The 25357-nt window shown below is 53.3% G+C and overlaps 1 protein-coding gene across 2 annotated transcripts; it reads left to right on the top strand.

The window, feature by feature from the left end:
- Positions 1-154: 154 nt before the first annotated feature.
- Positions 155-23716, top strand: RAB15 (RAB15, member RAS oncogene family). 2 transcript variants are annotated; one of them, XM_039242104.1, is made up of 7 exons: positions 155-339; positions 17253-17313; positions 18077-18137; positions 18639-18716; positions 19409-19498; positions 20710-20775; positions 20959-23716. In XM_039242104.1, exons 1-7 carry the CDS (start codon positions 216-218, stop codon positions 21115-21117), a joined length of 639 nt encoding a protein of 212 aa, XP_039098035.1. In that variant the 5' UTR covers positions 155-215; the 3' UTR covers positions 21118-23716. The 2 variants fall into 2 exon arrangements, with proteins under 2 accessions (XP_039098035.1, XP_039098036.1); XM_039242105.1 differs by lacking the exon at positions 18639-18716.
- Positions 23717-25357: the final 1641 nt, after the last annotated feature.

The raw sequence follows: 25357 nt of genomic DNA, 5'->3' as shown, positions 1-25357 counted from the left end.
GCGGGGGCCGCCGTCGCTCTCTCCTCCCACCCGCGCTCCCGCCGCGCAGCGCTCCCCGGCCCCGAACGAGCGCGCGAGGCCGGCGCGGAGGCCGGCCCGGCTTCCTCCTTGCCGCCCGCGGCTGTCCCCGGGCGGGCGCGCGCCGCGATGGCAGCGGCCGAGCGGGGCTGAGCCCGCCGCCCGCCGGCAGCCCCCGGCCCGCGCCCGCCCCAGCCATGGCGAAGCAGTACGATGTGCTGTTCCGGCTGCTGCTGATCGGGGACTCCGGGGTGGGCAAGACCTGCCTGCTGTGCCGCTTCACCGACAACGAGTTCCACTCCTCGCACATCTCCACCATCGGTAAGGGGCGGTGGCCGGAGGGGGGGGGGCACCGTCCCCACCGGCACCGCTGCCCCAGGCGGCCCCCTGCCCCAGCCCGGGAGAACTGGCCGCCGCCCCTGCTAGAGGCGTTGGCGCGGGAGGCCAGGACCAGGGAAGAAATCCTGGTGAAGGGCCACCGCCTGGGACTTGAGCCTCGGGTCCTGGAGGTGAGGGCGTCCCTGCTGTTGTCCGTGATTAGGGATAGGTTCTCCAGCCTGGCGCTGGGGAGCCTTCCCATCGGAGCCGAGACCACCGGGGCGAGCGTAGGCCTGGGGACCCCGAGCTGGGGCAGCGAGAATCGTAGCCACTGAAATGACTTGCCCACACCCGCAGGTGGAGAGGGGGAGGGGAAGTGAAGCCCGTGCTCCGGAAGAGGGGTTCAGGGTGCAGAGCCGCGTCACTGAGTCACTGGGTACCCTCAGTTCAGGGTCGACCCAGTGTGGAGCCGGGAGGGGAAGACAGGAGGCAGGGAGGGGCCAAAGGGATTGAGTTTCCAGAGCACAGCTGTGAAGGTAAGCCACAAGGTGGGACACCTGGAGGAAGGCGTAGATTCGGTGAGCGTGTTGGCGTGTGAGAAAGGGGCGCTTAGTAGCCAGCTCCAGAAAAACGGTTGGCTGAAGATTTGTTTTGAAGGAGGCCGAAGAGGGTGAAGAATGTCAGGACTACTGGTCCACACCTGAGGCTCACATGGCTGTCCAGGACCCACCTTCCAGTACATCTCTTTGATCTGGCAGTGTGGGAGCCTATGCTTAGAGGGACAAGAGCTGGTGGCTTCCCAGAGAGACTGTTCTGGGAGGGAGGGAGTGGCCTCCCCTCTGAGGGAGTTTCTCCCCCTTGGACGTTGAGGGGCCTCCTCCTTTAGGAAGTCTGAGTTGAGGGAATCCCACCACATACAACAGCCTTCTCCCCCTTCCTGGGAAAGGACTCCAGCACCCAGCTCTCACTTGAGGCTTCCACCCTCCCTCCCATCGCATGCTCCTTGCCAAGAGAGAAGAGGGAGCAGGTAGAGCCAGAAGGAACAAAGCCTCGTGGTTAGGAGGCAGTCTTTGTTGTCACATGGACCTGGAGAGCTCACTTTGGGACGGTATGACCTTGAATATCACTTAAACTTCTGAGCTTGGTGCTTCTCGTGTGTAGAATGGGAGTAATAACAGTACCTACCTCCTGAGGTGTTGCAAGGATTGAATGAGATCATGTTTGTAAAAGCACTTAGCACAAGCTCGACACAGGTGATGCTAGGTATTACTGTTACTGTCCTTGAGCTCGCAGGGTCTCATCCTCTCTTCGCCATCTTCAAGGGACCTAGGGTAAGGGAACAGATAACATCTTTCTTTCTCAGGGGAGCTGTGAGGCAGGCTCCTAGGAATTCTGGAGCTTGGGCTGGGCCACAGCTTGGATGAGAGATATCTCAGAGGGATGGGCAGGGTACTAGAAGCCAAGGGAAGGCTGCATGCCTCTAGGGGAGGCTCAGGGCAGAAGAGGCATTGAGAAAAGGCCTAGGAGTGAGCAAGGTAGGGGCTGAGGAACCAGATGGGATATGGGGACAGGTTGCAGGTTTGTGGACAAAGGGCAGCAGATTAGCACTTAAGGAAACTTTCCGTGGCTATTTTTTTAGATGGGCTTGGTGCCAGGAGCTGCTGAGCTATTACAGAGGGCTGTGGGCTGCTGGGGGGTGGTCCCCGGATTTTGTCTGATGAGCAGTAGTTTGCACCCTGGTGTCCTGGCCACATTTCTTCTAGCAGTGGCCTATTTTACCCTGGAGCACTTTATTCATCCACCTCATTCAGAAGCTCTTGGGCTCCTTCTCAGTGTTGTTAGGGACGCCAGCCTCCTCTAGGAGACGGGTCCCACTTTCCCACAGACAAATGAGGGAACCGATGTTTCAGAAGGTGGCCCTTCTGAGGCTTATGCTTTCCTTAAGTCCCTCGCTCCCAAATTGTTAATCTTATGTCTCTTCCACCTCGTCTCCTCTCAGACACCTCCTTCTGGCTAATAGACAAATGTGCAGTTTCCCCTCACAGGTCACAGGGACTTCCTCTGAGTCCCCTGAGGGCCCACCACTTTGGAGGCAGAGGTGAATCAGCAAACTGAGTGGGAGTCTCTCTGTTACACACTCCCCATGCCATTTCCTCAAGGTCCTTGGTGTATGGACCTAAAACCTGAGCATGTCCTCTGCTTCTGATGGCTGGGTCCGCCTTGTGCCACGATGCAGAGGACCGTTTAGGAGTTTGGATTCCATGGAAAAGGAAGAAACTTGTCTTTCTTCACACCAGCCTTTTAAAATCTGCCCACTGGGCTTCTTCAGAGCCTTCTTTTTTAAGCTAACTCAGGCACTTGTGATTTGTCTTGGGTATGTTTTTCAGCATTAACTAAGACTTAGGGACAGAGTTGGATGGTCAAGAAAAGCTTTCCCTTCAGTGCTAATAGAAAGTTTCCCACGGAGCTGGAAAGGGCAGCCAGGAGGCAAATCAAGGAGCCAAGAAAATGGGTGCTCCCAAGTCACATTCGTTAATTTATCCATTCAGAAAAAATGTGTGTGTCCTGCAGCTGGGATCAGTGCTGAAGACTCCAGGCTGCAGAATCCACGTCATCACTTCTCTCAAGCTGCTCCTTGTCTGAGACACATTCTTATACCGTGCCGGACGTTGATCTAGGCACCTTTCCCGGAGCTACTTTTGTGAATGGGGAAAACGAGGCATTTCACCAATTATTGCCAAGACAGAGTTCAGATTCTTGGATCATGTTGATATCACCTAGGCTGGCACTTTTGTGATTCACTCTTTATGCCATTTACTGTAAGAGCCTGTGACATTCCAGAGAAGGCCCCCACCAGGGAGCAGTGAAGAAACCTCCTGGGGAGGACGAGGCACTGACTGCCCTTCTTCTTTCTAGTCAGCAGGTGGCCTTGAGCTGGATGCGTGCCAGGAGCAAGCCTTTCCCCGTGCAGCTGTGCCCACCGGATGGGGGTCGTGTACCGGTGTGCAGCTGATGCCTTAATGTCCTTTACTGTGTCCTCACCTGTTAAACTAATTAATTAAGGATTCACTACAAAGCACTGTGCCAGGCATTTTAGAGACCGATTCCATCCACCTTTTCCTGCCCACAGAAGCCTGTAACCTAGTTGGGGAGCCAGAACACAGGCAGAAAGAGGTGTGGCCACAATGAGATCTGGAAGCACTTGGTGAAGTGCTCATCAAATGTCAAGAATCAATTATGATCATTGTTACTGTTAACCAAGGCCTTGCAGGCATTATCAGCAGCTAAATATCAATGCGAGGGTGCAGGAGACAAGCAGTGGTTGGTGAGGGGATGGTGAGTGCTACTGCTGTGACAGAATGCCAGAGGAGGCCAGACGAGGAGGCCCTGCTTGACTAGAAGCTGCAAGGGAGGCTCTAGAAGGAGGGGAGGCTGAGGCCAGCCCTTGCAGCGTGGGCTGCTTTTCAGTTCCTGGAGAGGAAGGAGCAGATGGAGTAGAGACGACAACGGTGGGAATTCAGTGGGTGTTCATGGGATTCTGGGCAGTCTGACTGGAACAGAAGGGAGTTTTAAGGGGAAGAGTGAGAACATTCCTCTGTTTCTCTCTCTGTCTCCGAGACCGTACTTTAAGTGCCTTGAAGGTGAAACCAAATCTTATTACTCTTTATTTTCATCATCCTAGTATAGGGCCAGGCTGGAGCTTTATAAATGTTGAATTAATGGATGAATGAGAGCAGAGAGCACTGAGGGCCTGGCTGAGGAGGTGGGCCTTGGGCCTTGGCAGTGGCAGAGCAGGTGTCCGAGCCAGGGAATAACATGGTGGAAATGCCACTTGGGATACTGGCTGGGAGAGAGAGAGCTCAGACCTGTGGCAGGGAGACCAGTCAGGGGCGCTGGTGGGCATGAGGGACCCTCCCAGCTCCTCTCTGCCACACTCCCCTCCTGTAGCACCCACACCAAACTGCACCCTGTCTCCTGCCCTCCTCTCCCTCCAGGAGAGGAGAGTCATTTGAACCAGTCAACCTGGAAACTTCTGAAAGGGCCTCATGGGATCGGTGCTGCCTCCCTTATCCTGCATGACATCTACGTGCGGTGGGGCCTTTGATTTCCTTTCTGCATGGTGGCGGGGAGTGACATGTAAGCCACAATCAAGCTGAAGGGGCAGTCTTCAGTTTGGTTTTCTCCCTCCCACCCTTGGTCTTCCCGTAGTGGACGTGGCACATGGTCTCTGGACCTTTTTGTTTTAAAGGCCATCTGGGTGCCAAGGAGGCTGTCCAGTGATTTTCTAGTTTGACTGGTTGAACCACCGCTATGGCCTCAGGGCTCATTCCTCAGGCTGGCTTTACTGCTGCAGAATCTCTTTCTCTGGAAGTTCTGTTGGAACTGGCTTGGGCAGCCTGTGTGACAGGGAGGGAGAGGGCTAGGGAAGGCATGGATCACGGGGGGCATGGAACCTACCAGGGCACAATTGCCTGGGCACTCGGGCGTGCCCGCACCACGAGGAGCCTGGACCTGTACGGACACAGGACCAGGTGCGTCTGTGTGCCTCACTGCAGGAAGGGCAGGCAGGGGAGAGCAGCCATGGGCAGAACAGAAAGAGCACTGACGTGCACGAGAGTCCCCATGGCCTTACTAGCTCCTGCCGCCTTCAGACACTTACTTAACATCTCTTTCCTTAGTCTCCACGTCTGTGAATCGAAGAGAGTAACAGAATCTTTCCTAAAGGTCATTGTGAAGATTACAGAGGCTAATGGATTTAAAGCACTTGGCAGAGCCTTCCATAAAATGGTGGCTGACGCAATTATTTGATTATTGCCATTATTATTCTTATCATTTGTTATTCCTAGCTCATAAAGAAAGTTTCGAGATTAATATGCTGCCAGCAATGCGCTTTGAGGCCATCGTCTTTGCCATTCACGCATTCAGTGGTTTGGGCACTGTTGATGGACATGCACCGTGAGAGGTGCCTGTGAGGAGCTGACAGCAGTGAACACACAGGGGACAGGGCACTGGCTCACTTCCCTGAGGTCACAGGAGTAGGCTCTGGGTTTCATCGCGGTTTCTGTGCCAGCCCCCCACCCCCCACCCCTGCCCCAGCAGCTCCAGACTCTGAGAAGGAAGAGGGAGGGGGGAGGGGGGGAGGTCAGGAGACAGGTGACCTGAAAGGACTGGAGAGGGGCTCTGCCTCGAGGCTTGGGTATCACCCTAAGCCTCAGGCCCCCATTCCACACCCTCTCCCGTTCCCCAGGGATGTGATCCGTGAGAACAGCTCCAGGAACCCTCAGAGGCTTTCGTTTCAGCTGCTCTGCATACCTGTGCCACCTTGCCGGCTCTGCAGAACCACCCCCAGCTTTGAGGTCCCTGGTTCCGGCCCCCTCCCCTGCTCCTGTTCTCCTACCATCCTCTCCCGCTCCCAGACAGCTTGGTGATGAGCTGTGTAGCATGAAAGTCGATATTTGGCCATTACCCTTCTACCCTGATTGCCAGTTCTTCTCAGAGTGCCTTCTTCTGTAATCTAATATTTGTGCCTGTTTCCCTGTAAAACTGCCAATTTTCTGCACAGGCCTCTGACCTCTCCTTGGTTGGCTCTCCTGCCTGGGCAGTGTGCTTTGTCGGAGGAGGGGGGTGGTGGGTACAGAGCTTCCTGGATATTTAATTCCTCCCACTGAGGAGGAGAGGATTAATCATCAGCCTGGTTTCACAACAGGAGAAACTGAGGCCCTGAGAAAAGTGATGGCCCACATCTTGAGTGTAGGCGCCCCAGACTTGAACCACCTCTTCTGCAGTTTGCTCATCTGAGAAGACCCTTGCACAGGCCACCAAGGAGAACGTCTCTCCAGTGAGCCAGACGTGTGTCTCCCCCACTCACCGTGGGCTCCGGGATGGAGCCATGTTCCTGCCCCTGCTGTTGGCCAAGTCTGCCTCCTAGTCGTGACCCTCTGGGGACCTGTCAGGGACGAGGATTGAGGCATCTGGCTTGGGGACCTTGGAGGGTGAGATCTGAGTGTTGCCCTCGTATTACTATTTTGATAATAGATCTCCTGAGAACTCTGTGACTGCGGCCTTGTAATCTATAGAGAAGGCTGACAGTTGGCTTCAAACTATGGGTCATTCTCTGATTGCTCTTCCCTGATTAAAATTTGTTCTCACCAATCTTATCTCCTGGAATGTACTGAACGTCATTCATTCACTCATTCATTCACTCACTCACCCACACATTCTTTTTTTTTTCTCTCCTTGATTCAGTTTTGTTGACTAATATGTATTCTTGTATCTGCTTTCTGCCAGGCAATGAGAATATGAAATGAATAAGATGCTGCTTTGCCCTCTGGGAGCTCAGAGTACAGACAGTTGTGAAGTCAGGCATCCAGACAAGCAGAATAGTATGCAAAAGCAATGTCACAGAGAGGTGATAAATTCCTCTTGGGTTGGTTGGTAAAGGCTTCAGAGAAGTGACATCTGAGTGGCTCCTTGAAGACTAAGTAGGGTTCCCCAGGGGCAGGGGGTCGGGGAGGAGGTGCTGTGGAAAACACCTCATGATGTGGGGCTTCTACTCTTCCGCCTGGCTGAGCCAGCTGGTGGCAGCCAGGCCATGATTGTACCAAGTTCGGTTCTACTAGATCCTTGCTAGGAGTTTCCTTTGTTGGCTCTGTGTGAAGGCAGACACATCTGGAGGCCTTGGCCCCTATCGGATGTTTGCTCCCAGCTCCAGTTTTTTCCTCTGGGAACCTTCTGTTGCCTGTCAACATGGCCCTGTCTAGGAAGAGGCTCAGGAGGAGGGTGGAGAGGTGAGTGGTCAGTAGCATGGCAGCGGTGCCCACCAACCATTCAGCAGCTCTGGGAGGCAAGGCCCAGGTCAGGGGTCTGCCAGAGGAGAGCAGGACAGGGCTGGCTGGAGCACACGGCTCATGTCACTGAGGCCCTATGTAGGCTTATGCATGTGGCAGTGGAAAGGGCAAGGGGAAGGGAACTGGTGTGTCTCGAGCGCCTGCTTAGTGTACCTATTGTGTGCACGGGAGCAGTGTACTTTATACACATGAGCAATTCAGTATAGAGATCTCATCATAAAGTGGGGGTGGGGGGTGAGGAGTTCCCAAGTTGGCCTTGCTAGTGTTTGAGAAGTTTCTTGGTACATTCTTCAGGTTAGAGCCTCCAAACAAGTTTTTATGTACATTTGAGGTGTACATGTGAGGCTGGGTCCCCATGAGATCCCAGAGCAGGGAAAGGCCTTGCTGTGTTTCCCCCTTTATAACAAGGGAAAGAATCATGCGGGTCCCTCTGCCTTTTCCCTTCTGAGGAACTTCCATTTTGACTGAAGGGTGTTCCTGCCTGAGGGTTATTTGCTGTTGCTCATGCCTGGGGCCCTGGTCCCTCAGGTCTCTGCTGTGCTAGTACCTTCTTGTCACCCAGGTCTCAGGTCAAATGTCACCTGCTTTAAAAGGTCCTCACTGAGGGGCGCCTGGGTGGCTCAGTCAGTTAAGCATCCGACTTCGGCTCAGGTCATGATCTCACAGTCTGTGAGTTTGAGCCCCGCGTCGGGCTCTGTGTTGATAGCTTGGAGCCTGGATCCTGTTTGGAATTCTGTGTCTCCCTTTCTCTCTGCCCTTCCCCCACTGACACTGTCTTTTTCTCTTCCTCTCAAAAAATAAACATTAAAAAAAATTTTTTTTTAAAAAAAAGGTCTTCACCGACCAGCCAATTGAAAGCAGCTTGCATGTGGATCTCCTCACTCTCTACTCCCTTATTCTGCTCCTGCCTCCTAACATCACTCTGAAATTATGTGTTAGTTGTTTTCCTTATTATCTGCCCTTCCTCTGTAGAATAGAAGCTCTCTGAAGACAAGGATCTTTCTGTATAATTCACTGCTCCGTCTTCTAGTACCTAGTTCCCGGCACATAGTAGGCATTCAATAACAGTTTGTTTGTGTGAATGCATAAATGAATGCACGCATGCGTTTTCCTGGAGGACTTTTGCTCTTCCAGAGGGAAGCTGCCAGTAGTGTTGGTGTCTCAGGACTCCTAGACAATGAGAAACTCACTATGCTGCACGTGGGTTTGGGACTGAGAGTAGAGGGGGAGGCTTCTGCGAGGGGTGAGCAGTTTCCAGCAGCGCCTAGCTTTTCTGCACAGATGCGTCCTAGGGGAAACTCAGACATAGCAGGGAATAAGGAAGTGTGAGCGGGGTCCTCCTTGGTGAATGCAGAGACGAGGGATCGGGGTCTTAGACTGAGGTCAGTATTGCCCGTCGCTCAGTCACTGGGGGTGTCAGATGGCTGCTGGAGTGACCTTCCACGACCATCTCACTGCTGGGGGCTCTGGACTAGGGAGCTCCTAGGGCTCAGGTACTGGGAACATGCATTCCTCCCAGTCTCATGGGACCCTGTGTTTCACCGGGAAACACTTCTACATGATAACAGCCCTTGGGGTTCTGGGCCCTGGGTTTCCAAAGACTGGCCCTTCAAGATTTGATGTGAAGGTGGTAGCCTTTAGAGTTGTTCTGGTCCCTGTATCACCTCTGATCACATTGAAGGAGTGTGTGTGTATGTGCACGCGCGCGCACGCATGCACGCATTTGTTTGTGTCCTTAAGAAGAAAGGAGGGAGAGAGTATCATTCTAAAATCTGCAGTCTTTTTTGCAGGTGGTATCTGAATCAGAGCCACTGACTCAGTGTCCTGGAGGTTAAAACGTGGCCTTGGAGTTAGAGGATCAGGATTCTGTCTGCCAAAGACCAGGGTCGCCTCTTTTATTTCGGCTTCCCATCCCTGCCAGAGCAAGACAGTGTGAATGCTGAGTAATGCCTTTGCCCAGAGAGCCTGGTGCACCTTCTCCCCAGGATGAGGCCAGCATGAGGCACAGTCAATCTGCCGTTGGGGAAGAGGAGGTCAGGTGGCGGTGTGTGGTCCAGCAGACAGCGAGGCTGTGTCCCCAGACGGAAGGAAGGAGAACGCAGCAAGTGGCAGGTTTGGGGCAAAGATGCTCTACCCCGCTCCCCTCACCCACCTGGTGTGACATTTGTGTGCCAAGAGACTCTTTGAGATTTGTCTCTTAGGTCACCTTCTGTATCATTCTTCCCGTTTGTCCCCTCACTTGTCATTCAGGGGGAAGATGGCATCATTTGCCCCTGGTGTTACCCGTCTTCTCTCTTGCTGAGAGAAGGGGATTTTGAAATGGGGATTATTCTGATGCCTTGTTGGGGATGGCAAAGTCAGGTGCTCCCCACCCCCCACCCCCACACACACAGGGTCTGCCTTTCCCTAAAGCTTCTATTGAGGCAATTCAGGGTGACCTCTTTGGAGGTGACCTTCTGCCACAACCCCCGTGAGCTCCACGTGTCCAGCACATGCTGGTTTCCTGCCAAGGAGGGGCTGTAGGCCTTCCCGGGCCTTGGCCTTGGTAACTGGAGCCACCCTGGCTGCAGGGATTGGGTGTCTGCCTTGGGTTTCAGGTGTATTAAGTTGTTCCTGTTGTGGCGTCTCATTGCTGATGAAAAGGCTCAAGTCACGCTGCTGGTCCTTGGGGCTGTGGTTGATCACAGTGATAACATTTGGCATCCAGAAGCACCTTATTTCCACTTGAAACATGTGGCACTTGGCAGGCAGGTAGGCTGGCACCTGATGTTAACCCATGAGGTGCCTGCCTGCCAATAGGCACATCTGACTTTGCCAGAATTTAGGTGGTAGGCAGACTTGGGGGAGCTCTGTGGCAGGTGGCATTTTCTTTTCATTGGAACACTGTGGCTTAGAGCTGCCCCCGTCCCACCTCCTGCCCCACTCTCCTTCCTCTCCCAACATGAGCCCCCCCTACTTCCCCGAGCTCCTTCTGTTCCCCACACTGTGCCCCTGGGCTCCCTGCTGTCCTCATTCCCAAGGGAATGGACAGCCTCTTCAGCTAGCATTTCATAAAACTCTAAGTGTCAGGCCCTGTGTTACTGGCTCTACACCTTCCCCCACAATAATCACAAACTCTCTGACACGAGGGGCTGTCATTCCCATTTTGCAGTGAAGAACAGCAGAGAGGTTAAGAAGCTTATCTGAGGGGCTCCTGGGTGGCTCAGTTGTTAAGCGGCCGACTTCGGCTCAGGTCATGATCTCTCAGTCCGTGGGTTCGAGCCCCGTGTCGGGCTCTGTGCTGACGGCTCAGAGCCTGGAGCCTGTTTCAGATTCTGTGTCTCCCTCTCTCTCCGACCCTCCCCCACTCGTGCTCTGTCTCTCTCTGTCTCAAAAATAAAATAAACATTAAAAAAATTTAAAAAAAAAAAACTTGTCTGAGAACACACAGGTAATGAGTGGGAAAGGCAGGATGGGAGCCAAACTGACCACACCGTCGTATTCCAACCGACCACGCCCCTGTTCCTCCCTTCCTCCTTGCTTCCCAGGGCTCTCTTTGGAGACAGGTGGTGATGGGAAAGGGTGTTCTTTCCCCTGAATGTGCCCTGTTCCTTCCTTCCACAGTCTTCACAGCACTTCACTTCTAGACTGAGGGGCAGTAAGCTCACCCCCTCAGTCTAACAGTTTACCACCCCCGGGGAACCGTCTCCCCTGTCCTGTCCCTCTGTCCTGCCCCAGCTCTCAGGACCCAGAGGCCAGCCTTGCCCCTCCTTCTGTTCTCTGCCAGTGGCCCCGTCACTGCGCTCCAGGGCTCTGGTTGTGGCCTGACAGTCTCTGAGAGTTGCTGCCGGGGAAGCAGAGGCTGTACAGACAGGGACACAGCAGGAGCCAGAGGCCACCGATGTAGCGAGGGCAGCACTGTCCACAGTCCTAGGCAGCAGTCGCTTAGCTGAGGAACTTTCCTTGCCGATGTCTGTGGCGCGGGTACATGGCAGGACACACGTCCCTGCTCTCGAGCCACAGACACCCATCCTCATGCTCCCTGGGACAGGGGGATGCCACTAATGGAATTGCCACCTTACGCCCGGCACTCTGCTGGAGTGGAGGCAGAGATTTTAAAAACAAAAAATGTATTGTCAAATGCAAAATATACTCCCTTCCCCTTAGGTACGTTACGTCTGGCTAGGGCTGGAAGACAAAAAAGCAGCAACGAGCAGGGAATTGGGGGGAATTTTCCTCGCAGCCCCATTGTTGAAACACCTTGCCTGCCTGCCTTGGGGGCAGGGGACAGCCACAGGCTGTGAATCTTCGGGCTCCCCTAAGAAAGGGGGATGTGAGTGGGCTGGAAGGCAGAGTCTGTACCAGGACCCAGCACCCCTGCCCCCACTCTGGCCAATGCGTTCCGTCTCGAGGCATCTCTTGCTTCTCTGCACATCTGCCTCATGTTCCTCTAGTTACCGACCGACCAATCCTGTCTGCACCATCTGGAGGGAGCTGGTTTGATTGGCTTAGCCAGATTCCCTTGTCACTGTTGGGGGTCACCACAAGGCCTCCTTTGGTGAGATACCCCCCTCTGGTCCATCTAGGAGCTGCTTATCCACGGAGAGGACACTGCACCCAGCCCTGCGTCCCTGAGCAGAGGCTTGGGGCTGGGCAGTTCCGGCCAGAAAGGGACGCTGGGTGTGGCAGCTGCCATGACTGGCACCTCTGAGGTGCTGAGAGAGAAGGATGAGCTGCGCCTCGTGCTTTAGGCACTTGGTTGGCAGAGGGCCCCCATCTCCCTGACTTTCCCGTCCGGGGCTTCCAGCGTCCCCAAGGATGTCTGCTGGAGCTGCATGGAGGCGATGTACTTGTTTCTTCACAGCACAGTGTTCCCTAGGCCTGGGAAAAGAGGCTGGCTCTCCTGTAGGGACAGCGGTGTGGCACTGTGCAGGCTGACGCGTCTGGGCTTAGTGCAGTCCTCAGCTGTCTCAAGGAGCAAGGGGTCCCCTGAAAATAGGTTATGGCGGGCCTGCTCCACAAGTGCCCAGGGCCTCACTTCCAGATGCCTCACAATAGAACAGATATGGGGTGTGCCAAGGTGTCTGTAGCCGTGGGTCAAGAGAGCAGTGGGTGGGTGTCAGGAGGCCAGTTTTCTGGTTCTGGCCCAGCCACAGGGTGTGGGAGCATGAAGATGTCATGTGGCCACTCTGTGCCTACGGTAGTAATCACCGCTCTTACCTGCCTCTCAGGGCTTGCTCGAGAACTGAGGGCTCTGGATTCCCTAGCAAATGGGTGTGCTAGAAGTGTCATTAGGAGCCTTGGGTGTGGCTCTGCCTAGAGATGGGCTAGACAGTGATTCTCAAACTTCAGTGTGCCTAACAGTTAGTAGGTCTGGGTGGACCTGCAGCGTCCATTTCTAACACGCTCCCTGATGCTGTTGATGCTGCTGGTCCCTGGATTAGCAAGGGCAGTGGGGTAGCAAGGGACTAGACCATGTAACCATTTGTACATCAGAGGTTCTCTGGGTTTGTTTTCCTGGATGCTCTCCAGGAAGCTGTTATTCAGCAGAGGGATGAGAGAACGAACTCTTACTATGTGCCCGACCACCTACTATGCACACGCGCTTCACACCCACTGCCTAATTTGTATCCCACTACAGCCCTTAGGAGGCCAGTGGTATTCTCATTCTACATATAAGAAAAGTAAAGCTCAGAGAAGCGGAGAGTTGCCCAAAGTCACACAGCCAGTGCCACAATCAGGATTCAGACCCAGGTCTTTCTGATTTCAACACTGGTGGATAGCTCTTTCACTATATCGTAACTCAAACTTTCCTCTAAAAATCACCCATTGCCCTGTTAAAAATATATGTTCCTGGGCCTTGCTCTCTGAGTCTCCCTCAGCGGGTCTAGGCAAGTGAAGGTAGCAGCATTAAAAAAAAAAAAAAAAAAAAAAAAAATCACCGCAGGTGATTCTAAGGCAGAGCACCTGCAAAGCACACCTGGAGAATGGGAGGCCACCCGTGCTGCCTCACCTGACCCTTCAGGTGCAAAGGATTAGTCCAAACCTCAAACTTCAGCGTGAGTCCAGTCCAAATCTCAAACTGGAGAGCTTGTTGAACTACAGATTCAGGGGCCCCACCCATAGAGTTTCTGATTCCATAGATCCAAGGTGGAACTCAAGAGTTTGTATTTTCTAACAAGTCCCAGCTGATGCTGATGCTGCAGGCCTGGGGACCACACTTTGAGAACTACTGTCTAGAAGCCAGCTTTCCAAAGTGTGATCCATGGACTGATAGCATGGGCCTCACTTGGAAGTTTAATCCAGCATCTCAGGCCTCACCTCACAGCTACTGAATCAGAGTCTGCATTTTAACACAATCCCCACGTGATCTGCGTGCACCTTAGAGTGTGAGACATCTACCCTAGAGGACCCGGAATGAGAACACACAGGGGATGGAGGTGGATGGAGAGTATTTCTGCTCCACATAGAGTGTGGAGAGCAGCAAAGAGGGGCTAAACTGTTAGGATGAGCACCCAGAGCAGGTGATGAGGAGCTGAGAGGAGAGGCTTGGGAAGGACAGAGGACTCTTTCCCCCAAGGAAGGCAGAGAGAACAGGGGCCCACTCCGAAGAAATGAGGTAGGCCTCAGGAATGGCTTCATCTGGCAGCATTCATCTTGCCCCTGGAGAGTTGAGAAGAAGTTCTGTGGAGTGCATGGCACTAAGGGGGCAGGGGAAGGGGGGAGGAGGAGGGGAATGAAGCCTTCAGCAAAGGGACAGTGGCTGCCAGGAAAGTGATGGGTAAACACACCTCTGTATAAAGTGTGCTGAGCAGCTATGAGGGCCCCACTAAGGTGGGAAAGCAGGGGTCTGTGAGTGACTAAACAAGGCCAGCGTCTTGACTCCCCTGCAGTGCTCAGTGGCAGAGAAAACCAACAGCCACACAGAGGGCCAGATTGGCAGGCCAGGGGATGATTGGTGGGTGGACACAGTGGGAGGTCCAGGCTATGGGACCAGAGAGAGTAGAAAGAATAGATTCCACTAGAAGATCACTGAGCAGTTCATCTTTAAATTAAAAAAAAGGGGTGGTGGTGGTGAGGAAGATACCTCAAAAGCACTAATTTCCTGTTTCTTCCTTAGTGCACATGAATAGCCAAAATGGAAGCATTTCACTTCTCTGAGCTCCACAAATCTTGGTGGGCAGGAGGACCTAGGTTGTGAGAGGTTGGGGGTAGGGATGCTGTGGGCCCCCAGCTCTCCTCAGCCTTGGTCCCTGGCCACCCCGCTAAGAAGTGAGAGAAGAAGGAGAAGGAATCCAAGCCCAGGGCTCACTCCCAGGGCAGCTGCATCTTCTCGTCAGTGCTGCCTCTTCCAACACCTCACATTCTCACACAGTGTCCCCTAGAGCTGGGAGCTCTTCCCCTGCTGCGCCCTGTTCAAGGACCTACAGAGAAACCAGTACAGTATAGTTAAGTCCTCTGTATCTAGTTAGTACACAACTCTCGTTCCCCTGAGAAGCAGTGCTGGGGGTGGCCAGGGCTCTGGCATCAAACAGGCTTGTGTTCCAGTCTCTACCACCTGCTGTGCTGACCTTGGGCTATTTATCTTCCCTCTTTGGGCCTTTGTTTCCTTTCCATTAAGCTCTGTAAGGTCAGAGACCATATGTCTTTTTTTCTTTTTTTTACCACTCTTGCACCTAGCACTGTGCAGGGCACATAGTAAGTTCCCTTCTCTCTCCCTCCCTGCTACCTTGTGACCACTTTGCACAAGGCACTGTCCTTGGCCAGGTTCGCTGGGCTAGCGTGAGCTGGTTTGATTATAAAATGAACAAAATTGCTGGTTCTCCTGCGAAGCCGGCGCTACACCATGAAAGAACAAGAATTTCCTGATTCCCTTCCTTGCCAGGGATGGCAAGAAGCAAATTCTTGACAACTGTCTGGGGAGGTGTGAGCATGCCCCTGCCGCCACCCTTCCCCCCCCCCCCGCCCCCACCAAGGCCAGGTGCCCTCCACTCTCGCTTTCTCCGCACACTTGGAAGAATGGCCGCCAGACATTGCCCATTTGGAAAAATACAGCTCAATAGATAATGAATCAGCTTGGGCAGGTGGAAAATGATTCACGTCTAACCAACTTGATTTAGTTTGGGCTGTCCATTCTGAATCTTTTCCTCCCCTCTAATTCAATGATGATTGGCCTCGATGGTGAGAGGGAAGGGCCTGAGTTTAATCTGCCTGTGTTTATGGAAGCCTGGGAACAGGCTGGAGGAGGGGAGAAGAGTTCCTATTGGTAAAGAACTCATGCCGAGGGTGAATAGCGGTGGTGTTGGAGACTCTGGGACCTTTGGGGTCTTAGGGGCTGTGTGTTTGGTGACTAACGTCCATCTGGAACCGTGCCTTTACCGTGTTCTCCACAAGAAAACTGGTTAATGATGCTCATTCCCGACCTGTCTCCAGAGAGTACACAAAGACTTAAGCTTAATTAACCTACTAGATACAGCTCTTGAATCACTGGGCACAGTGCCCGGGCACAGTTAGGGCTGGGAAGAGGCATCATGATAAAAATGTCTCCCTTATCTCTGTCGTCTCTCAGATTCAAGCCTGTGTGCTGCCGGTGCTGCTGACTCCTGCAAGTTTCTCCGAATGTTTCTGCCTTGGGCTGGTTTGCCAAACGCCTTATGTTTCCTGTGTCTTGTGGCAGCTTAGCCCCTGGAGCCCTTGGGCAGATGAGCCCGAGGTCCCTGTTTGTGTTCCCTTCCCTCTCCCCAGCTACATGGCGTGCCACTGCCTCTTCTCCTGGTCACTGGTGGTCATTTACAAGCACCCACTATGGACCAGGACTGTATCAGGTTATGATGAACTGCAGTCAATTGACTATCTCCCAGGTGCCAGGCACTGTATCTCATCTGGTCTTCTCAGCCACCTTCTGAAATGATTGGTAATGTCCCCATTTTACTGATGAGGAAATGGAGGCTCAGAGAGGAAAGGTACCCAAAGTGATAGCTATGAGTTAAATGGCCAGAGTCAGGATTCCAGCTCAGGCCTGACTTCAAAGCCCATGTTCCTTCTAAATAAAGAAGTAAACAACAGTGCCTCCTCCACCAGATCCACCGGGCCTTCTTGGGGACTCTGCTAGGTGCTGAGGGCTGCGTACACAGTCCTCTCTCTCCAGGGTCTGTGTGCCCCCGCCCACATTTGTGACAGCACCACACTCCCTCCTGGTTATTAATAAGGCAGAGAGGGGCGCCTGGGTGGCTCAGTAGGTTAGGCATCCGACTTCAGCTCAGGTCATGATCTCGCGGCTCGTGGGTTCAAGCCCCGCATAGAGCTCTGTGCTGACAGCTCAAAGCCTGATCCTGCTTTGGATTCTATGTCTGCCTCTCTCTCTCTGCCCCTCCCCCATGCATTCTCTCTCTCTCTCTCTCTCTCTCTCTCTCTCAAAAATAAAAATTTTTTAAAAATTAGGCAGAGAGGGGCGCCTGGGTGGCTTAGTTGGTTATGCTTCCGACTTTTGCTTAGGTCATGATCTCTCGGTTCGTGGGTTTTAGCCCCGTGTCGGGCTCTGTGCTGATTGCCAGCTCAGAGCCTGGAGCCTGTTTCAGAGTCTGTGACTCCCTCTCTCTGACCCTCCCCTGCTCACGCTCTCTCTCTCTCTCTCCCTCTCTCTCTCCTAGAAATAAATAAAACATTAAAAAAAATTAGGCAGAGAGAAAAAAAATAACAAAGTTATCTCCCTTCCAGGGGGGATAAATAAATACCCGCAGTTCTCTCCAGAAGGAGAAATAGGAAGACTTCATGCTGAGGAGAGCGAGACACATTTGGGGGCTGAGCGAGACAGTGATGGCATGGATTCCCCCATACTCACTCTGCTTCCTCCTGTACCGCCTCGGCCCTTTACCCATGTCAACTCTCAGGTCAAGGAGGAAGGGAAGCCCCCTTCAAAGCCCTGGATGCTTTCTCAGGGTCAATTGGTTCAAGAAGTCCTCCTCACTCATGCCATCTTTCTGCCAAATTAAGCCACAGGAAATCCCTTGCAGTGTGAGTGCCCTGGGCCTTTACCATTCAGGTCTGGGCAGTACCCTTCCTAACTTCCTGCTCTCTTCCTTTCCCCAGGCGTGGATTTTAAGATGAAGACCATAGAGGTAGATGGCATCAAAGTGCGGATACAGATTTGGTGAGTCGGGTAGGAGGAGGGGGTGTGAGAGGAGAGACCCAGGCTTCCACTGCCGTGTGTAGAAATCCCGTGTGTAGAAATCCCGAGGTTGCATCTGGGCTAACTGGCCACCTCTTCTATGGAGAGAAGCAGATGTCTCAAAGCCCATCTCCTGCTCCTAGGAGCCTTAATCTTTTTCTTAAGAAACTTTATGAGCTTGGCCACAAGTCACCAAAAGGCAGGAATTCGAAGGAATTGGTAAAGTAACCAGTGTGGCTTTGTCTTAGGAAAAGGCTTACCCTTGGGCCACCGCAGTGTGGCAGGAGGGAGGGTTACCTGGGACCCTGGGGAGAGAGCTCCATCCAGCACGGTGCAGTTCCCACCAGTAGCCACAGGGGGCTGCTGTGGCTCTCTGGTCTGACGCTCCCGCAAGCCCGGCCTTTGCCAGCCTTTGGAGGAGCTAACTCTGAGAATTGTACATGCACAAGAACTGGAGGTACAGCGTCCACCCCATCTGAACACAATGGCCAAATTCCAGGGTTGTCCAAGGCCCATTTATGTTTGGGGCTCCTGGCGTAGCTATAGCTGACAAGGCCCCATACGCCCTGTCGGCACCAGATAATCAGGCCTCTCTCCTGCAGAGTCAGGTATGCTCAGACCCCCTTGGAGACCTACGCTCCCCAGTTTTTCCTGCAAGGGCACAGGGTCTCCCAGCTCCTGTTCATCCCTTCCTCTCTGGTTCCATTGGTCCCTGCTCCTCTGATGGACCGGCTTTCTACTGCAGGGACACAGCAGGGCAGGAGAGATATCAGACCATCACAAAGCAGTACTATCGACGGGCCCAGGTAAGCCACCATTTTCAGGGTTTGGAGGTGGGACGCTGCCCTCCACACTCCCCGCTCTGGGTGTTTGAGATATTTATGCCACCGACTCCCCAAATAGGGCCCTCAGATTGCCTGCTGAAGAGAGCAGCTTCAGGCAGTCTTGTGGTTATTCACTGATCATTCATTCATTGATCACTTATTCTCTGACCACACACTACAGGCAAGTCCCCCATCCTCATCCCCAGCTTCCACCTTCCACCCTGGGCCAAAGGCCCCAGTCAGAACATTTGGTGCCTTCCTACCTCAGAGAGTTCCAGGATAGGCCTAGGGTGCAATCGCTTTGGGGGCATGAGAGAGAAGGAGAAATTTCTGGGTGCTAAGGGGTCCTCAGTATCCTAAGCAGGGAGAAGGGAAAGTGGGACCCAGCATTTAAGGTGCCACACCTGCTTCTGGCCCCATGACTATGCACGGTCTCAGTGTGCATCTACCTCCCCCATCTCTCTCTCCTTCTCTCTCTCTCAGGGGATATTTTTAGTCTACGACATTAGCAGCGAGCGCTCTTACCAGCACATCATGAAGTGGGTCAGTGATGTGGATGAGGTAGGAGATGCTGCCTCATCGTTCGGGGTGGGGGAGGGGCACCTCAGAGGGGAAGGCAGAGCGAGGGCCAGATGGGAAGGGCCGAGGCTTTTGGGGTTGGTGAGCAAACACTCCCAGAAAACCTTGCCTTCCACAGCCCTGGACGAAGACCTCTGGGTGAGTAAGACATGGGGAAGAAGCCCAAGCTGCCGTGCCATCCATGCTCTGTGCCCAGCCAGGCCTCCGTAGCTGGTTCTTCCTTGGAAGTGAGTTAGGCCAAAGCCTACCCTGTGACCGGCTTCCTTCCTGAAATCTCAGGACCAGCAGCAGTGATCGTGAGAATGGGGTTCTAGTCCTGGCTCTGGAGCCTCAGGCAGGCCATTTGAACTCTCTGAGTCCCCAGTTCTCCATCTGCAGAATGAGGGGCTGGACTCCAGTGCAGTTTGCCAGTTCAGACACCAGTTGTCCCACTCGAGGAAGCAGCAGTAGTAGTCAGAGTGCCTCCTACTCTAAGCTGTCCCCATGACAGCCCTCTGGGACCCCTGGGGTCAGCCATGGTGCTTGGGGGGGCCTCATACCTGCACCCAGTCAGCCTGCTCTGTCCCTAGAGCTCTTAAGCTTGGTGCTGGTATAGAAGCCAAGAGAATGTATGGTGGGGAGATAAGAGGGAAAGGCAGCACTCACTGGCAGCTCTGCTTGTCCTTTGTCCCTAGTATGCACCAGAAGGTGTCCAGAAGATCCTCATAGGGAATAAGGCTGATGAAGAGCAGAAGCGGCAGGTGGGAAGAGAGCAAGGGCAACAGGTAAGTGGAGTGGGCTGGCCGAACCCCATCCCTTGGGTCTTCTGTTGCCTTCCAGGGCCAGTCCCGAGGGCTGGGACCCAAGATTCTGTCCCTGTCACCAGGCCCCCTGGCACTTTCCACGGTTCCCTAAGGCACTAGGGGAGTTGCCATCCTTGAGAATTTGCTTTCTGCCCTTCAGGGCTGATTTTGGCGTCCACCCTGAAACAAAGACCATCCAAAAACAAAGACTCCACCTCTAAGTGCCCCAGAGCAGGATTACCTTCTGCTAAAGATGTCATCCCAGTGTTCACCGCGAGGAAGGGCTTCGGGTCGCTGGCTTCTCCGGCAGCACCCAGGCATGGCTACCATTGACAGGCGTCTCACCCTCTCCTTATTGTATCAGAAGGGGGTAGGAAGGAAAATGAGGGAATGAAGGGCCCACAGTCAGAGAAGCCATGGGGCAGAGAGGGTAGGAAGGTGATGCCAAGGGAGACCACCCTCCCAGAGCACAGAAGGATGGATACCACGGAGACGAGTGTCCTCTACCCACTCCGAGGGCCTCCAGAGCTTTTCTCTCACTCTTTTAGTCCGTAACGCTTAAAATAAAATGGATCTTTTGGTATGCAACAATAATGCATGGTCATTGAAAAATCTGAAAGAAGCAAACCCTCCTAGAATAAGCCCTCCTAGAACGGTATTTGTCCAGTACTGTATGTGTGGCCGGCACGGAGCAAGTGTTTTGAGATGCATGACCCCTTTTAGGCATTCCATGACTTTGGTTGAAAGACACCCTTTTCCCCTTTAACAGATGGCAGAGCTGGGCTTAGAGTAATGTGTCCACAGTTGTACAGCTGCTGAGTGGCAGCACTGGTGTCCAAGTCTGGGTCTGTTTGATCCCAAAGCCTGGGTTTTGTTTATTTTTTTATTAATTTGACATCTTGCCCAAGATTTTGATGTGTTTTTCCCCTGATGTGTGAGCTGTGTCCGCGTTGGGGGTGGGGGGGGGGTAGGGGTGTGTCGGCATGGAGGTGGGTGGGGAGTGCGGGGCCTCTCCATTCTCTGCTAGCCTGTGTCCTAGAAGGAGCTCCCGCTTGGTCTGAGAAGTGACCTACTGCGAGAAATTGTCACAACACAGCTTGGGCTGTGAGGGCGATGGTAGAAGTAGGTGCCGGGCGCCATGGGCACCTCCCTTCCCCTACCGACTCCCTTTCAGGAATGTTCTTTTCTTGCAGCTGGCTAAAGAGTATGGCATGGACTTCTATGAAACAAGTGCCTGCACCAACCTCAACATTAAAGAGGTGAGCGCTCTGCTCTGAAGCCCAGCTGCCCTGCCTCTTTGGCCGAACCCAGCAGAGGGGGGAGGCGAGAGGAGGCAGCTGATGGGAGCCGGGTTAGATGAGACCCCACCCCTGGGGCAGTTACAGGGCTGCCTGGGGAAGGGGAGGAGGAGCCCGACTAACGTGTGACCCTTGGTTTCCCAGTCTTTCACGCGGTTGACAGAGCTGGTGCTGCAGGCCCACAGGAAGGAGCTGGATGGTCTCCGGACACGTGCCAGCAATGAGTTGGCCTTGGCCGAGCTGGAGGAGGATGAGGGCAAACCTGAGGGCCCAGCGAACTCTTCAAAAGCCTGCTGGTGCTGAGGGTCCTGCGTGGAGCACCCGCCGGTCCCCCTCCCCTCAGGAGGCCTGTGGCAGACAGGGAGTCCGGGCTCTGCCCTGCTTCTCCTCTCACTCGGGTGACCCTGTGGAATACTAGTAGCTGCTACTCCCCTGCCTGGCCCTGAGAGCAGCCCCACTGTCATCTTTGAGCAGCCTCTGCCCCCAGCCCCTCCAGCCTGGAGTGGCTCCCTTCAGCCTGTTTCCCTGCCACAGGCCTGCTACGAGCCCCCAGTATGCTATGGGCACCGTCTCACCACCCCGAGCTCCCCAGACAGCAGCCCAGTCTGGAGTGAGGCCACTTTAAGGCTCCTTCTTTCTCAGTGCATCTTGCCTCCTGTGCTTTTTCTCCCTTCCTCCCACTTCCCCTCCTTGTCCCCTTCCCCTCCAGTGTGTTTTGGATCTAAGCCCCTCACGCCTCTTTGCCTCCACGTCCTGCTGTGTGGCTGCTGGTGCAGCTTCTCTCTTTCCTTTCTCCCTAACCCTGTCCAAGGGAATGGACTCAGGCTCATGGGGATGTTCCATACTCTTCTGGGAGGACCCCCCACCCTGCTTTGCGAAGGGGCCAAAGCCTACAGGGTACTTCTTCCAATCTTCCCCTCCCCACCGTCCCTTCTCGTGCCATGGGGCTGCCTCACCAGTGGTCTGGGAAAGTGGCACATCGAGGCAGGAAGGAGACACCAACCTGGGGGTCCTCAGGACTGGGGCTGTCCCACCTTTCCCTGCCTGCCCCCCCCCCCCCCCCCCCCCCCCCCCCCCCCGCCCCCAGCTTGGGCCTTGCTTGGCTGCCTGCCCACCTGCCTCTTGGGGAAAGTGAGCTCAGAAGCAGGTGCTTCAGACAAGAAAAAAAATGTTGAGGGGAGGCAAGGATAAAAAGTCACCTCCATTCTCTACCTCCCATGCAGCTTGTACACAATTTCTCCCCACCTGGGCTCCTGAATTTAAAGACGTGCACCAAGGCCTCAGGGCACTGCAGGGGCAAGGAAAGCCCGGGGGCCAGCGATGTTGACAAGCAAACCACACACCCCCAGAAAGAGGAATGTCTGGGAATGAAGGACTAGCCCCTCTATATCAGGTGAAAGTGAGGGGAGGAGGCCAGAGACGGCATTGTGCACACCAGAGGGGAAGATGGCAGCAGCAGGGCTCCCTGGGCCCCGGCTTCCCTTTCTGTGTAAGAAGGGCCTTTCCCCACAACCCCCTGGCAAGTGAGAGGGGACATAACCACTGAACCCAGCCTTCAGCTCTCAAGGTTCTGCCGAGACTCAAAGTCTGTGGGAGAAGAGCTGTGACTTCATGGGGAGAGAGAAAGAAGGCCCTGGGTGGAAATGCTTGGTGCTGTTCTCGTCAGCCTTCCAGACAAAGTGCTCATCTTGCCCCTCTAGCTCCTGGAACAGGAGCCAACGGCACTGTGGCTACAGGAGGAGGGAAGTGGACTCCCTCCTCCAGAGCTCTTCATTCAGGAAGAAGTTCCTTTAACCCCACATGGCCCAAGAGTGGCTTGAAGGAGACGCTTTAAAGAAGGAACAAGCCGTAGCAGCCCTAGTAGGGTTCCTCCCCACCTTCCCAAGGTCGGAGGCTCACTCTTAAGCTACATATATTAGTGGCATCACATGGCTAGGGCTGGAGCTAAGACAACACTGATCATTCATCAACTAAGGACCAAAGTCCAGGGCACACACATGTGAAGGACTAAGAGCCCTACTTCCTTATTCCTCAAAAAAAAAAAAAAAAAAAAAGAGGTGGGGAAGAAATCAAACCTTTCCTTTTGACTCTTATCAGAGTAGGAGAGGATAGCTCAGGATGTAGGAACAGGGATAGGTTAACTGTAGTGGAAGGAAAAGGAGGGCAGGAAGAGTTATAAATTATTAGCTAAGGAGAAATTTAGGTAGCAGACTTTAGGATGAAGTCATGACTGTGGCTGGGATGCTTCTTTGAGGACTGATTCCTCAGGTGTCAGACACAGCATCACACTGGGGGTGGGGAGATGGTAACGCCAAGCCTCTGCATGCCCTCCACCAGGGACTTCGGGAAGGAGCAGTTGCTTTGGGCACTGGCCCCAACCTGTGGTCCAGTATTGTGGCTTTCCCCGAGGATCAGGCAGAGCACCATTGCCTTTCTCTGTCCCTTGGGACAGAGGGACTATATTTTTACTGTACCCTAGGGGCTCTGGAAGGGAAAGCGTAGAGTGGAGATTCTATGAACTGATTAGCCCCATCCCCAAGGATCACAGCTGGGGAGAGGTATGGGAGCCAGAGGGTTGAACTTTCAGGGTGCAGCTATGCTCATGAGGTATTGGAGTCAGCATCTCACCCCTAAACTTCTCCAGTCCAGGAGGTGGCCTGGGATCTGGCATTAGGCCCAGACTTTTGAGCAGGCACTCCTGCCTGTTTACTTACCACCTCTGCACCTGCTGTCTTGAGATTCAGCCCAGCCCCAGGCATCCCACCTGCTCCCGAGCCCCCACCATCTCCCTGTGACGGGTGAACTTTGTGTACTGTGTCTCAGATCCAATATATGAATTGTGAGCAGGGTTCATCTATTTTAAACACAGATGTTTACAAAATAAAGAATATTTCAAACCAGAGGTATGGCTGCCTGTATAAGTCCCTGGGAGTAGTTTTTGCTTGACCTCGGCAGATAAGGGGAAGAGGGGGAGGCAGTGCTGGTAGAAGAGGCTCCAGAACCCTGTAAAGCAACAGCACTAAAATGACGACAGAAGCAGCAACCCGTCATCTTCCTTATTGTACCTTTCCCAATGCCGCCTGCAGGGGAGCCCAGGCAGAGCCCCCAGTGCTCTCCAGTGGGCTTATAGTGTGGAAATAGGATTGAGTCACTGGGAGGATGCTGAATATCTATGTCTGAAGGAGTCTTTAAAGTCAAGAAGTTTCTCTGTCTAGGATGAACAGGAACAAGTCTTCCTGAAGGCATGAGGAGGGATTAAGTAATCTTTCAGAAGTTTGTCTTAGCCCTGTGATTGGATACTCCAAGGAAAAGCAAGTCAGACTGTGATCTTCGGGACCTGGGGGTACCAAATACTATACTTTGGGGCATGAAATTGATGGCAGAGTTAGAAAATGGGAGTCGGGATACAATGAAGAAGGAGTCCAGCAAGGCAGGGCAGTGGTAGCCTAAGATCTTTACTTGCACTTTACAGTGTATAGAAAACTTACAATACTTGATCTCTTCCATCCTAACAATCATCTCTGTGGGAGATAAGGAGAGTGATTATCTAAATTCAGCTGATAAGGAAACAGGTGCCTAAGGGCCTCATTTAACAGTGGCAGAGTCATGGCTAGAAGCATCAGAATTGAAATCTCTGGAGGGAAAAGCTTTAGTATCTCTACGTTGAAAAATTCTGATAAGCAATTCTCACTTGTAGCCAGAGTTAGGAACCACCTGCCTAGACTTTTTGCCTGCTAAGCCAGTGCAGTTTCCAGAACGACTACTGTGGAAAGCCATGGGAATCACACACTTGTTAGTGCATGTCCAAAGTCATAAGCTTCTAGAAAGTGAGCCAGTTTGAGGTAAAGTTGGAGACAAAGTATTTTAGGAGAGCCTCATCAGTTTTTTTTCAATCATGAAAGGTGAGAGCCTGCATGACAAAGGGTCCTAAGTTGTACTTGCAGAAAAAGAATGGCATGTCCCTAAGGAAGAGGGAGCCCCTACTCAGCTCAGGAACCTCCGTGGTCTTCCTGGACAGAGGCCCCAGAAGGGCGGCCAATAAGAGATGTCCAGATGCCCAGAGAATCCTGGGAAAGCTCCAGGCATGCAGATAAGTCTGGCAAGTTCACGTTGAAGTTCAGCCCACTGTCAAGGCCAAGTTCTTTTGACTCCATGGCCTGGTAGGAACATTTATTGGCTGTTTCTAGGAACTCTACCCAGTCTCATGGAGGGGACACACTTCACACTTCATTTCCTGCCTCCTTTTAGGGCCAAAGATTCCATCCCCACTCAAGTGATGGAGGCTTGTTTTCAGGGGGCAGCCTGTGGAGGCATGAGTTCCCATGTACTCTAAACAGCCATGGAACAGGCCACAAAAGACAGAAAAGTTGGACACTCCCTGGTGAGTAGTTCCTCCATCTTCTCAGCAAGTTAGATTCTCAATACCAGCTGCTCCCAAGCCCTGCTTATTTGTTCCAGAAGACATTTCCCAGTGGACGAGTACCTGTGAAAATACTCTCTAGTAAACATTTGCATTGTTATGGAAATAACACTCTAAAATCCC

Source organism: Hyaena hyaena, unplaced genomic scaffold (genome assembly GCF_003009895.1).
Source record: "Hyaena hyaena isolate Hyena2069 unplaced genomic scaffold, ASM300989v1 scaffold_208, whole genome shotgun sequence".
Lineage (NCBI taxonomy): Eukaryota > Metazoa > Chordata > Mammalia > Carnivora > Hyaenidae > Hyaena > Hyaena hyaena.
Note: the sequence above shows the minus strand (reverse complement) of the source record. Positions and strands in the feature narration are given on the sequence as shown.

What these genes read in the sequence shown, in the direction of transcription:
- RAB15 (XM_039242104.1), top strand. Translation starts at nt 216, where the DNA reads ATGGCGAAGCAGTACGATGTGCTGTTCCGGCTGCTGCTGATCGGGGAC. An exon ending in AAAGTGCGGATACAGATTTG is followed by an intron (nt 17,314 to 18,076) that starts GTGAGTCGGGTA and finishes TTTCTACTGCAG; the next exon opens with GGACACAGCAGGGCAGGAGA. An exon ending in AGTACTATCGACGGGCCCAG is followed by an intron (nt 18,138 to 18,638) that starts GTAAGCCACCAT and finishes TCTCTCTCTCAG; the next exon opens with GGGATATTTTTAGTCTACGA.